Here is a 14,585-nt window from a genome sequence, read left to right as displayed (position 1 = left end):
TTTGCACTGAGAAAAAAAATTACTTAAAAAAAAAAATTTTACTTGCTTCAAGAAATTATTTTTTTGAGAGGTACCTGAAACATATTTATTTGTTTTAAGTAATTTTTTTTCTCAGTGTATAGAGATAATTATATATATATAGATATTACAATTTCGCGATACTATAAGTTTCGACCTCACTAGACCTTTTTCAATCACCTAAATATACCTAACTTTATGTAACGCAGCACATTAAATATAAATAATGTATATGCTGTAAGCAAATTAGTCAGTACAAAGTGAAGTTAATTAATACCGAAAACGGAGTCATACTGTTATAAAATTATAAATAAAAAAACGTAATCGTCAAATGTGGATACATAATGTCGTCCGGATTGAATGGCGTACTAAAAAATTGTCGGATGAACTTCATGGCCGAACATTGGGGTCGCCCGACTTGTAGCATGACGTTAAAATAACGTTTCAAATTATTGTGTCGAACAAAGAATTACCCCGTTACATAAATTTCCATGATAATATTAGGCGTATTGAATTTGTGATGTGCTCCGGTCGTCTGTTTCGTAACGTATATTTACATACTTAGATCTCAGAGAAGAGATATCGTAACGCATAATAAAGCTCGTAGATATTTTCTTATTTGTTTTTTTACCTCCGGTGACATGATATTCAGGTGATGGACCAAAGCCGGCACGCTAAAGATGTTAATTAGGAACAGGGACACCAGCTTGTCGGACATTTGCGAAGAGATCAGCGGCCTCAGTGTCAGAGTGACCGCTGCTGAAAGCGTAACCGGTTTCAGAGCGATTTTCGCTCTACCCAGTCCCTTCATTAAGAGCGTCTGAAATGGAGAACGTAATTTGGAATTGTGGTTAGAGGAAAGATCGAAATCGTGTTAGAAAGTCTCCTGCCGCTGACGGTTACCTGCATAGTAGCGTAGAATCCATTGTTAACTAGATGGCCCATTATGTTTGCGCACAGCTGGCTCATGCCGGTCTTGAGCTGGTCCATGCCCTTCACCTTCTGTATGGCCCACGTCCCCGGCGACGTGAAGCTCACCAGAGTGTGCAGCCGCAGGAGTATGGATTTGTGGTCCGACACCCTCTCCGGCTTCAGGCTGTCCAAGCCGGAGAGGCAGTGGTACAAGACCGTCTTCATTTGCGATATCCATGATATGTAGTGAGCCTTGTTGAGCGCCACACCGACGTAGGATATCTTCGGAGACTCGGAGTCGAGAGTCAGCACGAGGTATCTGAAAGATCGTCCATGCGGTTGAACAATGCGCTCCGGATATATCTCTCAGAAAGCAGAAGTGATGAATTGCGCTGCGTGTATATATATATATGTGTGTGTGTGTGTGTGTGTGTGTGTCACCTGCACACTCTCTCTATCCTCTCTTGATCCCTTTCCTTCTTGTAAATTAGCAAAAATCTAGAAATGGTTCTGTACACCTCCAGAGCAGGCTTCAGCTCCACCGTTGCATTGTCGACGCTGACGTCATCAGGGAAATTTTTATCAAATTCTTCCCTAGAGACAAAAATGTACTCTTGTCAAATACAACTCTGTGTAAACTTCGCATAAAATTATACATGCATTGTACACATCGATCTGCTTTTGTGCTACTTGCATAAATTCTTTTCAATTCTTGCGGAAGATACAAATTTAATTAATTTGTTTGTTAATTGAAATAACGGATAGAGCAAATAAAAATTAATCTTATACTAATACATTAAATAAGATAAAAAGTTAAACTAAATATATAAATATCTCACACACACACACACACACGCATACACACACACACTAACACACACAGAGTCATTCTACAATGATTCGACTTATCATCATATTTGCTTGGAGTTCTGCGAATCTGACTATCAGCAGGCTATTTACACCGCAGTGATAACTGCAATAATTTTTACACAGTGTTATTCTACAATTCATATCGAACAAGTTCAATATCGCGCGACGCAGTCGACTTCCGTTCACAGTGTTCACACGGTTGGCACACGCATTCCTTCACATAAACATCGTCGGCTCGCACGTGCCTGCACGGCTGTATATACACGCTCTCGCGGGCAGCCCGCGTCTCTCGCGTCTTTACGCGCATGGAACGGTCCTACATACATATATATATAGGCTTTGTGTGTGTCGCACTTACAGTATCCGTTTGGCGAACCGAACGCGGGCCAGCCAGGCACGGACGTGGGCCTGGATCAGGGTGGCCGCGGCCTCTCTGCGCTTCTCGTGCGCCCGATCCTCGCGCGCGGCCTTCTTCTGCTGCAGGAAGCTGCCCTTCGACGACGAGCTGCCCTCCGCGCAGAACATCCTCGAGCTGCCCTCGATCGCCCGCGCTCACCTCCCCGCCCAGGCCGCAGCAGGACCACCCGAACAACCCCCCTGACGGACGTCTACGCCTCCCCTCCGCCACCACCGCCTCCTCCCCCTCGTCGTCGTCGTCGTTGTCGTCGCTCGCCGCTAATCGCGAGGTATCTCCGAGGCATCCTCGTCAGCTGACGGGCATCTACCGATCTCCCCTCGCCCCACCCCCCCCGCCCCCCTCCGCGTATCCGCTCCTCGTCCCGTGCTATAACGCCGCTCTCGGCTGCGTCGGAAGTGCGCGGAGCGGCGGAGTCCAGATTAAACCGCCTCCGCGAACACAATTCCACTATCGCGGGCTTCGAACGAGACGTCGCGCTCCACGGTGCTCCAATGTCGCCTTTCTTGAGATACCCTGGTCAGCTGACGGGTATTTACAAATCCTCCCCTCTCTCTCTCTCACGCAGAAGCGAAAAATCACTCGGCAATGGCGAACCAAGGGATCCAGGGTGCCCCGGGGCATATCGGACGTCAGAGAATGAAATAATTTTCCTTGGAATTTCGATGAATTTTCGCCCTCCCAGTAATTCACGAAGGAGACTTTAGTTTCGATCGACTTGAGTTACACATTGACGTCTAATACTTTAATTGTTTGGGAAAGGATTTGTTTAATCTGTGAAGATAATTGCAAAAATAACGCGTTGAAAAAAATTACTTTTTTTTCTCAATAAAACAGGTTGACATACGGAAGAAAAAAAGATTAGATTGTAGAATTAGAACTTTTGTTTTAAAGCAATTCTACCGATCAACTTGATCGCAGTGATTACAAAATACTTACGAAATATTATTAACATAGATATAGAATTATATATTAATTTTTTTGTACGTCGATTGACATTTGAAGAAAATTAGCGATGTGGCGGATTATACGGCTGAAAATTTGGAGCATCTCTGTCGGAGAGTGAATTTAATCGGCGATCAGTTGATCGGAGTTTAATCTACAGGTCGTCCCACCACGTTCGGCCTTCCTTGGTGGCTATCTGTTTCCATTCGATCGCTCGAAAACCCGCTAGTCGCGACCGCTTCCTCGGAGTCGCTCCGATCGACCGGGTCGACCTATCGAATCCGTGCATCTGCCGCGCGCGTTCTCACCGTCCACGGCGGCGGCATCTCTCGTCGCTCGCGTGCGCCGACCCTCTCGCAGTGCCTCAGTTTGCGCTAGGGTGCGTGTTGATGCGCGCGTGTTTTCTTCCTCCTCTCCTCTCTGGTCTCTCTCTCTCTCTTCCTCTTTCTCTCTTGAGAGAGAGGAGATCCGGATTTCCACAACGTCGTCGTGTGTTTTCATTTCGGGACCGAGGAGGACGTGCGGAGCCAAGTGTTTCGAGCGACGAGAAAAAAGGGAGAAAAGTGGATCGATTCGTTCGCCGTTCGGTTAATTCGACTCGCGACGTTCGGACGACCGTCGGTGCCGTCGCGGTGGTGACCGTGGGAAAACTCGAAAATGTTCCCACGCTGCCGCTACGTTGCGAGTGTATGTCGCGTGTGCGTGTGAAATTCCTCCGGGAGGGCACGGCGGCGGGCTGAGCGGAGGGTCGCGGAGGGTCGTGAGCGGCGGCGGTGGAGGGGGAGGGGAGAGGATGAGCGCCCAGGGGCAGGAGCACGGACACGCGGTGGTCGTGTGGGAGTGGGAGAACCGTCACGGACGGTGGAGGCCCTACAGTCCGGCCGTGTCGCAGCATCTCGAGCGGGCCCATTATAAGAAGCTCACGCGAGTGTTCCTCAACGACGCGGATCCCACCCTCGACAGGTCCGAAACGCGACACGCGTTCGAGATACGAGAGTATACATCTCGCCTGTAGTCCGTCCCGTCTTAATTGCACTTGCCTCGCGATAAAAAGTGAGGCAGGTGTATGTTTGGGTTTTGCTGGGGAAAAGAAAGAGAAAAAAAATGTGAAAGATGGAGAAAGAAAAAGAGAGAAGGAGAAGTTGAGAATGGAATGAGCAGATGTATACACACATGGCGAACACGTATAATTTTAACTATTAGCGATAATTGATTGTTTATCGAAAATTCATCTGCTCATCGATTTGACTTTTGACTTCGAAAGCTTATTTTAATGCGAAATAATAAGAGCGCGAGATATTTATTTTATATATATATTTTTTTATTTTTCTTATTGCATTATATATATATATATATATATAATTATTTTTAGAGATATTTATATATTTCTTTTTTGTTTGTTTGCATTAAAGTAGAAAAATTTTTGTTTATAATATATTTTTACCAACTTTTACAATTCAAATTGTTAGAACTTTGCACAAGACATGTACAGACGAGAAATATACATAGGTATTAAATCTTATATTTTAATCTTATATTTTAAAGATGATAATTGATTTGTTTGATTAGGTATTACATCAATTTGAAGACAAAAACACAATGCAGCGACGACGGCGACGAGACGCACAATGTGAGGAGAAAGTTTTATCTGCCGGGTTCGCCGGCCGGCAAAGGTGCCAAGTGGGAATGGGCAGGTGACTCGGACGATTGGCATACTTACGACATGGAAGTGCAATGTCTTATAGAGGAAGCCTGGGCGAGAGTAAGCGAGCGATTATTGCTTGGTAAATAATTCCTTGTGTGCTCGAGTCTCCTAAAACGAAATACTATTTTCCAGGGTGACAAAACCATCGACGTTTCCAAGACTTACTTGGGTTTCCCTTACATCATCAACTTCTGCAATCTGACGCAAGTGAGATGTTGCACGGGCTACGTGAGGCCGATAAGGCGTGTACAACAGGCGCCCTATCCGCTGGTCAAAGTCGCGCTGGAGGAATTGCAGGTCACTTCCGGGAGGAGATCCGCGTCGGTTACGGTCAAGAGTTCCGCCGTCAAGGTAGCGCATAAGAAATCGTCGAACGGAAGTGCGAAGAAAAACAGCAAGAAAGTTAGTACCGCCTTTCTTCCAGGCGCGATTAGCATTCCTACAGATCTGGACAGCTCTCATTTCGCGAATCGTCTTTGTTTTTTTTTCTTTTCAGAGCAAAAGCGGGGAGACGAATGGACCGACGAACATCGCGCGCGTTATTCTCAGTAATTTCAACATATTCAGCAGCAAACACGGGATCGAGAACAATCCCGCGGCGACGAACGTGGAGTCCGGACAGAAGAGGAAGACCTGGGACACGGTGCTGGACGTCGATTCCAGCAGCACCAAGAGCGGTCGCCGGCCGAGCGTGGACACCGTGTCCACGTATCTGAGCCACGAGAACCCGATAGATTTGCTGGACAGCAGTATGGGAAGCGACGACGCGTTCAAGGATTCCATTCTCGGTGCGCCTTTACAAAAATCGTTTTAGCTGTTCCGTATATTCTATAAATTTTTTGTTTATTTTAATACGGCAAAGTAATTTGTATTCGATTATTTACAAAGAGAAATTATAATTATTTTATTTTTGCACGCATTTGTATATTCATATTTAAGGTAAACGTACCAGTGGCTGAACGTGTATCTATAGCTGAACAAAGTACACAAAAATTTATTTTTAAATGATTTTTTTCATAATATTATAATTTAATTGTAGTCTTTAAATATTTTTACAATTAAATTTTGATATAATAAAAAAAGTATTTGAGATTAATAAATTTTGTGTACGTGTTCAGATATAGGTACATGTTCAGCCACTGGTACGTTTATCTTAAATTTCAAGATTTTTGTCGAACGTTCGACAAGATTAGACAACGTCCGGAGTGATATTAATGTGTCTGATTTAATTAATCTAGGGATGGACGCTACATCGGACGTGATATCCCAGTATGTGAAGGTGGTGGAGAGCGACGGCTCCGATTCGTGTCCGGTGTGCCTGGGCGCTCCGGAGCCATTGACGGTCGAGCTGACGCGCTGCAGGCACAGACTGCACTTGGCGTGCTTGAACGCGATGCTCAGCTGCCAGCAGCCACCCATGTACATACAGTGCCCAGTCTGCCGTATGATCTACGGCGAGAAGAGGGGCAATCAGCCGCCGGGCATGATGAATTGGACGCGGATACCGCGGGCATTGCCGGGCTTCCCGAACACCAATACTATACAAATCACTTATGAGTAAGTATAAAAAAAATACTGTGATATATCAGGGTGTCCAGCGATCCTTGAATATCCTTGAATTCTGGAATTATTATGGAATTTAATGTGAAAATTCCTGGAAAACCCCTGGAATTTCAGAATTGACCTTGAATTTTTATTATTCTTTTATTCTAAAAAAATTGGATCGTAAAAAAAGAAATATTTCTTGCGTGTATGCAAGAACTATGTCTTTTTTGAGGGAAACTTTATGATTGCATATGTTCTCTCTTAAAGATGCAATAAAACAAGCAATTTGTAAGGCAATAAATAATATTGTTTTAAATTTGTTTGCATTTTAATTGATTCGTCATATAGAATTTTAATTTGAATACAAAACATATAATATTGCGCAAATGAATAAAAAAATTAACTAATGAAAATTTGTCGACCTAGAAAAATCAGGACTTTTACCTGGAATGTTCCGGAATTATCCTTGAATTGGCTAGTCAGATATCGCTGGACACCATGTATATATATTATATTTATTTATTATTTATTTATCATGAAAATTTCTAAATTAAATCGAGAGATCGGAAAATTGTAAAGTCCTTCGATATTTTTCAGTTTTAATTTTTAAAGGAAATACCATATCAATTTTGTATAAACTTTCGCAGTTTAAAAGAATTAATTTCGAATATATTTTATTTGGAATAAGTAATTTAACTTATTAATTAATTATATACAATTTAATTTGAAATAAATATTGGATAACAAATAAATTCAACAATTCATTCTCTGAATAAACATAAGTATACTCGCAAGGGGGAAATCTGTATCAATCTTTAATTTTAATTTCCTCAGCATTCCATCGGGAATTCAGGGTAACGAACACCCGAATCCGGGCCAGGCGTATTACGCCGTGGGCTTCCCCCGGGTGTGCTACCTGCCGGACAACAATCTCGGCCGCCGTGTACTGAGACTGCTGCAGATCGCGTTCGAGCGCAGGCTGATCTTCACGATCGGCCGTTCGGTCACTACCGGTCGCGAGGACGTCGTCACGTGGAACGAGATCCACCACAAGACCGAGCTCGGACCGTCCACGTCCGGCCACGGCTACCCCGACCATAGTTACCTCGAAAGAACGCTCGCGGAACTGGCGGCGCAAGGTGTGACCGACGGGCAATCGTCGCCGATATATCAACAATTGCATTAATTAATTGCGATTGATCAACATATAAATGAAGCATTCGTGCAAGAATGAGTTTGACCCACGAGATAATTTCGAGAAAGAGGAGATTCGCCTGCTTGAAATATTCGTAAAGCTTCGGAATCTCTCTTCACTATCGAGCACAATCTGTTTAGGGGATTTTTAGTACGTTGTACCAGGTGGTGGCTTTACGCCTCCCAAACATCTCAAGATTATATGACGCTTTTTACAAACTAAAATCTTTAATTCAATATAAATATCAAAAAGAATCGAGCCAAAGACGGTTAATAACACTGGGTATTTTATAATAATAGATTGAATTGAAAACGTTGAGTTTAATTTATTGTAATTATAGATTAAATTTAATGTTTTAAATACATTGAAAATTCGCGAAATCCTTAATTTTTCTCTTAAATCCATTATTTAGCTTCTACTCTTATTATCTCAATTTTATATTACTTTTCCTATTCCTTTCTATATTACTTTCTCTAATTCCTTTCAGAAAAACCATATATATAACTTTCAAAAAATTGGATGATGCAATATTCAGACCACAGCGAAACACGTTCACTCTGGCTGGGTTGTCGCACAAGATTGACAATTGTATCTATTAATTTTGAAGGTTGACTCATTTTTGCGTACGTGCACGAATATTCGTGGTAAATTTAGGGTCCTCGTTAACACTTCGCCAACTTTTTCAGAACTTACGATTGCATGGTTCACAAAATGTTTAAAATATGGAAATTAATTTTTTCTTAATTTTTATTCGTATTAATATTGTTCTACAGTCAAATTTAACGTTATTTAAATTAACGATACTACCAATATAATAGCAAGGCGTTTAAAAAAACAGAAAGATTTATATTCTTAAAAGATTGAAAGATATAAAAGTTATGTATAAATGTAACCTTTCTCAAACTAATATAATTTTTTTTTATTATGTCAAAATTATAAATTTTATTAAATCCCAAGTTATTAAATCCCCATCGGCGAAGTGTTAACATAAATTTATGTCTTAGAGATAAAGAAAACTAAAAGCACGAGGAAATTGGAGATGTATATTTCAAAACGTTAACTTGCTCTTTATTCCGTGCTAAGCAAGGAACTGATAGATATATCCTCTAGAGTCGTAGATTTTTATATATACGTATATTCTATACCGAAGAATAAGTATTTTATTATAGGACTAATGGGAGGAACTTGTCGAACGACAGTATTAAATTTATTTTATAGATCTTAGTTTTACATATATACCATTTTATAGGAGGAAAAAAAATATATTATACATGTCTTCCATGAGAAACTTGCCAAGTACATCACTTTTACATAATAAAAATAAATGCAATTATATAACGGCGAACGATAGTTTAATGGAATAATTATTTTATTTACGTAAATTACGTTAATTGAAAGTGTAACTTGAGCCTTGAATAAGAAATTGTTGTAACTCGAAATTCTATTTTCCAAATTAATGCTAAGTTATACTATAATTGTATTCCGAATTATATTTATAATTTTCAGACAAAAATCGATCTCTTGTTTTTTTCTTATACTTTTTATTCCCTGAAATCTCGATTATACCAAATCCTTCCTTTTTCAGCTCTCACGCGATAGCGAGAGAAACGCGCACGCGGCGCGGCGTGAATCAAGTCCCCTGTTGGTCCCCTGTCAACTCCTCCGGAACGTACCTTACGTTCGATTTTGTTTGCGTGTCTGTTAGATGGCGCATCTTTTCAACGCGATTAAAATGGCCGAAAATTGATTTTTTGCCGTGTGTTCCGGGCGTAATTCTCCCTTTCTCTCGTTCGCGAGATCAGGTGTTTTGCCGATCGGACGACGAGTGGACGAGGGTCGCGGCGGGACGGACGGTCGGCGAACGTGTTCGATCGCGAACGCCGTCGAATGCGACAGTTCGCGCGACGATTCGCGTGCTTCGAGAGCCAGTCTCGGCGTTCCACGCGTGCGGCCTCGGATGCTCGCTCGCCTCACGTTCACGTTCAGATCTCCGAGCGCCTGAGATGAGCACCCGGGAGGAGTACAACTGCGTTCTGTGCGAGTCGAAGCTCGACTCCAAGGAGGCACTGCAGCAGCACTTCAGGTACTACGTGCTCCTCGCTCGTCGTAACATAACCGCGAGTCGAGATTCACCGAGTCGCGGTCCAGCCGAGTCGATTAATCGTGCCTCCGCGACGTTATCGTGAAACGCGTGCCACGCACGACGAGGGGAGATTCAAGGCCTTCAAGGGGTTGATTCGAATCGTTCAAAACATTTGACACACACGTACACACACATATGACAGATGAAGTCACCCACGCGCGTACCTATGATATAAGCTGATATGTCGATATGAGTCAAGATAGGAAAATCTATTTAAAAAGTAAAATGTTATAAGTCTGTAGCGTCTTTAGAGACGGAAATTAAAATGTGGGATGGAAAATGAAAAATTGGATGTACGTGAAAAATATGATTTAAGTAAAATTGATTTAGAATCAATTTATCGCGTTACTGTTCAATTCGTTGCAGTAGCAAACTTTGGACTCTTATGTACCTTCCACTTCTGGTTTTATTGGAGTTCTTTCGTTATTTTGAACCATTTTCTGCATGCAAATATATATACATGTTATATATAAAAAATATAAAATTCATTATTCATTATCTGGTATTTTAAGTAAGTCTTTCATCTCGTGCACAGACAACATGCGAATAAGGAGATAGATGGTCGAGGGCGGCCGATAAAAGCCAGGAAAAATGAAAACACTCAATGCGACATATGCAATCAATCGTTCGATTCGATGCGAGCGACGATAAGGCACAGGTTCAAGGCGCATCCAAATTCACCGACCAAATTCCATTGTTCCTATTGTGGAAAACAGTTTCCTCTAAAGGTAAATGCTTTATATATAATACTCCTCTTTTTTCTCTCTCTCTCTCTCTCTCTCTCTCTCTGTCGTTTCTACAATAATCTCATGAGAACGCATTTGTTCAGAATCACAGGGATAATCATCAAATGTTGCACGATGCAACTGAAAGCGAGAATAAGGATCAACACAGGAAATGCGACGAGTGCAACGTGTTGTTTTACAACGAGAAGGCACTGGATTACCACAATAAATCCATTCATAAAAGGTAAGCGGCTTAAGTCTTGTGTCCACGATACAATAGAAATTGGTCCAAGTTCTTGGATGAGAACTGTGTAGCCAATCAATTTGCAGCTTTTATGAAAAAGTAGTAATTTTATTGGCTATAAAGTTCTCGATCCAAGAACTTTCGATTTCTAGTATATCGTGGACATTCGTGGACACAAGCCTTTAAACATCGGTCCCTCTTCGATATATTATACATATTTGTACAATGAGAAAAAAAAGTTGTTAAAATAACTAAATGCGTTCTATTGACAGTTTTTCTTTGATTCAATTACATATGTTTTTGAATTGAACATACATCAATAACATTAACATGATTTTTGTGAATTAACAAATATTTGACACAGCCCGTGACACGCCAAGTATAGTTGAATCAAGAAATTCGCACTTGATTTTACACCTTTTTTTTTCTCAGTGTAAAATTTATGATAAATCTAACTTGTTTGCATTACTTTTCAGAATGGTACACATATTCCATCCGATAGCCACTCCTCCACCTAGCAACAAGATCAAATTGAACTCGATGAACGACGCACTGAGTGTGTACTATTGTCATTTGTGCGGCGTCGAGTACGTTATAAAGTTTAACTTGCAGCAGCACTTGGAAAAGATGCACACGAAAGTAAGAGAGATAAATATATTTTTCCTTTAATATTGAATTTCCGCGAAATACGGATTATGATTTTTTATCATCTCCTTTATACTTCTTTACTGACAGTATTTAACTTCCAATACCTCTTATAAAATCGAGGCGTGTACATGGAATGACGGTCAAATGACTACAAGTCGACCGGTCTCACACAGAACAATACGTCACTCCAGAAACATAGATATAATGTAAATAAATTTAATAGTTATCGCATTTACTATTTTAAACCTATAAAAAAATGAATGAGGTACAATTAAAGAATATAAGCGATAATTCTGACGTAATTTTGTACGCACGCTTGAAAATTTAAATATCTTTCCGCTATTGAAAATTTAAATATCTTTCTACTGTTTGCAATTGCTTTTTTTGCAGAAAGAAAGGGACACTATGCCGGATGATTTGATCAAGTGTACAGTGTGCGCAGCGATGTTTTGCAACAAGAGGGCCTACAACGTACACAATGCTTACCACTCGCCGGATGATTTATACGTGACTTCAGAGGAGCAGAGGATGCAGACGGTGACCAAAATCGACCAGGACTTCGACATCAGGAGGGTGGAGCCTGTGGCCGAGAAATATGTACCGCGATCTAGTGTATTTCAGAGGAAGACTAATCATAGAATAAAGGTAAAACAAGTTTCACAAACACGCTTCACATCCTTAGTTTTCTTGCTTACAATCTCTCAGCATAATTCGACATAATATAAATTTAACCTACTTATAAATCAAATATAATTGTGCAATAGTATGTGATATTGTAATATTAAGGGATCATGTTATCCCCTGAGGCCTCAAAATGATACCTAAGTTTGGGATTTTTTGTGGGTAAATAGATAACTTTATTTAAAAGCTGTTTAAAGGACATTGTGTTGTACAAATATAAGAAACTAAAAAAAAAATTTTTTATTTCTTTTTATGTACAAAATGCACTGGCCTACTTGCGGAATTCCTTTTTTCCACTTTTTCAAATTGGTGCACAGGATTCCAGGCACACGGTTTGATCTTGAACAAAACACAATTTTCTTTATTTACATATTAAAGACTAGAGAAATACGTAGGGGTTTTTTTAAAATATGGATTTTTCTCGAAATGGCAGCTATTTTTACGAAAAGCATTTTTGTCAATATAAGTAAAATTTTTTCGAAAAATGACTACTATTTTGACAAAAATCAATATTTTGAAAAATCCTTACGTACATCTCTAGTCTTCAATATGTAAGATAATGAAAATTCTTTGTTTTGTTCAAGGTCAAACCGTGTGCCTGGAATCCTGTACACCGATAGGAAAAAAGGGATTCCGCAAGTGTAGGTCAGTGCGCCGCCATTTTGGACATAAAAAAATTAAAAAATATTTTTTTTATTTCTTATATATGTACATACAATATAATGTCGTCTAAACTGATTTTAAATCAAGTTTATCCATTTACCTACAAAAAAATCCCAAACTTAAGGCATCATTTCAAAACCTCAAGAAGGCATGACCCCTTAAATACGTACAATAATATAACTAAATTTATGTAATTTAGTATGCAAACTCAGCAAAAATGTAATTTAATGTAATATAAATTTTTAGCCGTACAACGATCAGAAGACAGAAATTAAGGTAGAGATAAAGAGAGAGAGGTCCGAGTCCTTGGACGACATCGCGGGTACCATCAATGAGTCCAGCGATTCCGAGAGCGACATCCCGTTGAAGCAAAGGATCGCCAGCTAACGGAGGTTTTTCTTCTGATCACAAAAAAGAAATTTTCCAGTCCCAAGGAAACTGTTGTACGAGCGCTTTACATACCGCTACAATCGTGATATATAGTCATCAATTTTGGAGCTTTCTCTTTACAATTGTTATTATATATGCATACTATATAAGTTAGGAAAATGTGAAATTGTAAGAAGTGTGCAATTGTATATTCATTTTTTTCTTTGCTCTTCATACGAATCGCGGAAATACAATTGAGATAACTGAATGTAATCATGAATGTTGAAGCACAAGATGAAATCCTATAGAAGGACGAATCTTAAGACAAGAAGAAAAGAGTAATTACGATAATTTGATAATTGAATAATTTTTCATGTTTATTATTATATATATATAAATATATATATATAATATATTATATACACAATATAATTTGTAAATGAAATATGTATTTCCAGAATGGGTTACCATTTATATATGGGATTATCGTCAAAACTCATAATTTTTAAAACCCCAATTCATTAGTTAAAATTAGAGTAGTTGTTAATTAGACGTAAAATTGAAAACCTACATGGACAGTACAATTATAGATCTCGTTTCGCTTCGTAAACAGGCGCGGAGGGGGATTGGATCTTGCTACGTGTAGAAAGTCGAAAATCTATGTGAAAAAGTGTAATTATAGACCTAGTTTTAACGATTATGGGTTTCGACGGTAAGGTAAACGTACCAGTGCAAGAACAAGTATCTATATCTGAATACGTACACAAAATTTATTAATCTCAAATGCTTTTTTTATTATAACTAGCACTACAGACGCGCGCTATTTAGCTGCACTTTTTACTTTTTACTATTATTTACAATTACACATCAACCTCAATGCACGCAACTGTCAAAATATGCAATGACAGCCGCTCACAAAGTAAGCACAGCGAGACAACCAATTAACGTTACGGAATGGAGTCAACAATAAATTTCAAGACTTTTCGATAATTCTTTACTTTGATAATTCTTGACTTTGATTTAACATGTTTTTTTTTTAGAATAGGATAGGATATCAAAATTTAATTGTAAAAATGTTTACAGATTACAATTAAATTATAATATTATGAAAAAAAGCATTTAAAAATAAGTTTTTGTGCTTGCTTTGTGTACCTGTTCAGCTGTAGATACACATTCAGTCACTGATACGTTTACCTTAATATATATGTAATATATATATATATATTTTACACACACTATGCTCGTCATCATTGGTTGTATTTTATATTTCTTTACTATGGTATGCATATGAGATATAAACACGTTCTATTATTTTTAGTATTTGCCATTTTCTTCCGCCCTCTTCACGCGATTTGCATCTCACAGATTTTTATGTATAAAAAAGAAAAAATATATAAATAGTCTAGATACACGAGATAACGTCTATGAATTGAGATTAACTGCATTTAACATTTTCAATTCCCGTTGCGCGCGATCCGCTCGTAATTCATAAATATTGCGCCACCTG

The 14,585-nt window shown here is 39.4% G+C and overlaps 3 protein-coding genes across 6 annotated transcripts in view; 2 read left to right on the top strand and 1 right to left on the bottom strand.

Annotated features, from left to right (window-relative positions):
- Positions 1-2,325, bottom strand: part of LOC105454594 (ubiquitin-protein ligase E3B) — a 10,129-nt gene extending 7,804 nt beyond the window's left edge. The window contains exons 1-4 of one of the 2 annotated variants that reach the window (XM_011697310.1): positions 2,159-2,325; positions 1,372-1,524; positions 922-1,249; positions 650-838 (exon numbers count right to left, since the gene is read on the bottom strand). In XM_011697310.1, coding sequence (XP_011695612.1) covers positions 650-838; positions 922-1,249; positions 1,372-1,524; positions 2,159-2,325 — 837 coding nt within the window. Of the gene's footprint in view, positions 1-649; positions 839-921; positions 1,250-1,371; positions 1,525-1,811; positions 2,066-2,158 lie in introns of those variants that run through there. The other variant, XM_011697311.1, reaches the window with a different exon arrangement.
- Positions 2,326-3,953: 1,628 nt separating this feature from the next.
- LOC105454592 (protein deltex) lies at positions 3,954-7,956 on the top strand. Its single transcript, XM_011697309.1, has 6 exons — positions 3,954-4,123; positions 4,730-4,922; positions 4,998-5,267; positions 5,362-5,653; positions 6,104-6,422; positions 7,245-7,956. The coding sequence occupies exons 1-6, from the start codon at positions 3,954-3,956 to the stop codon at positions 7,594-7,596; spliced, it is 1,596 nt and encodes a 531-aa protein (XP_011695611.1). The 3' UTR covers positions 7,597-7,956.
- Positions 7,957-9,293: 1,337 nt separating this feature from the next.
- Positions 9,294-13,854, top strand: LOC105454591 (zinc finger protein 197-like). 3 transcript variants are annotated; one of them, XM_011697308.1, is made up of 7 exons: positions 9,294-9,688; positions 10,284-10,476; positions 10,578-10,717; positions 11,194-11,356; positions 11,756-12,010; positions 12,631-12,691; positions 12,956-13,045. In XM_011697308.1, exons 1-6 carry the CDS (start codon positions 9,609-9,611, stop codon positions 12,664-12,666), a joined length of 867 nt encoding a protein of 288 aa, XP_011695610.1. In that variant the 5' UTR covers positions 9,294-9,608; the 3' UTR covers positions 12,667-12,691; positions 12,956-13,045. The 3 variants fall into 3 exon arrangements, with proteins under 3 accessions (XP_011695610.1, XP_011695608.1, XP_011695609.1); XM_011697306.1 differs by lacking the exon at positions 12,631-12,691 and having other exon boundaries at positions 9,295-9,688; positions 12,956-13,854; XM_011697307.1 differs by lacking the exons at positions 9,294-9,688; positions 12,631-12,691 and adding an exon at positions 9,866-10,041 and having other exon boundaries at positions 12,956-13,854.
- The last annotated feature ends 731 nt before the right edge of the window (positions 13,855-14,585 follow it).

Source organism: Wasmannia auropunctata, unplaced genomic scaffold (assembly GCF_000956235.1).
Source record: "Wasmannia auropunctata unplaced genomic scaffold, wasmannia.A_1.0 LD335981.1, whole genome shotgun sequence".
NCBI lineage: Eukaryota > Metazoa > Arthropoda > Insecta > Hymenoptera > Formicidae > Wasmannia > Wasmannia auropunctata.
Note: the sequence above shows the minus strand (reverse complement) of the source record. Positions and strands in the feature narration are given on the sequence as shown.

Excerpts from the sequence above, each read along its gene's own strand:
- LOC105454592 (XM_011697309.1), top strand. The coding sequence starts at position 3,954 with ATGAGCGCCCAGGGGCAGGAGCACGGACACGCGGTGGTCGTGTGGGAG. Across the intron at positions 4,923-4,997 it reads TAGAGGAAGCCTGGGCGAGA|GGTGACAAAACCATCGACGT; the intron begins GTAAGCGAGCGA and ends ACTATTTTCCAG. Across the intron at positions 5,268-5,361 it reads CGAAGAAAAACAGCAAGAAA|AGCAAAAGCGGGGAGACGAA; the intron begins GTTAGTACCGCC and ends TTTTCTTTTCAG.
- LOC105454591 (XM_011697306.1), top strand. The coding sequence starts at position 9,609 with ATGAGCACCCGGGAGGAGTACAACTGCGTTCTGTGCGAGTCGAAGCTC. Across the intron at positions 10,718-11,193 it reads AATAAATCCATTCATAAAAG|AATGGTACACATATTCCATC; the intron begins GTAAGCGGCTTA and ends ATTACTTTTCAG. Across the intron at positions 11,357-11,755 it reads TGGAAAAGATGCACACGAAA|AAAGAAAGGGACACTATGCC; the intron begins GTAAGAGAGATA and ends CTTTTTTTGCAG.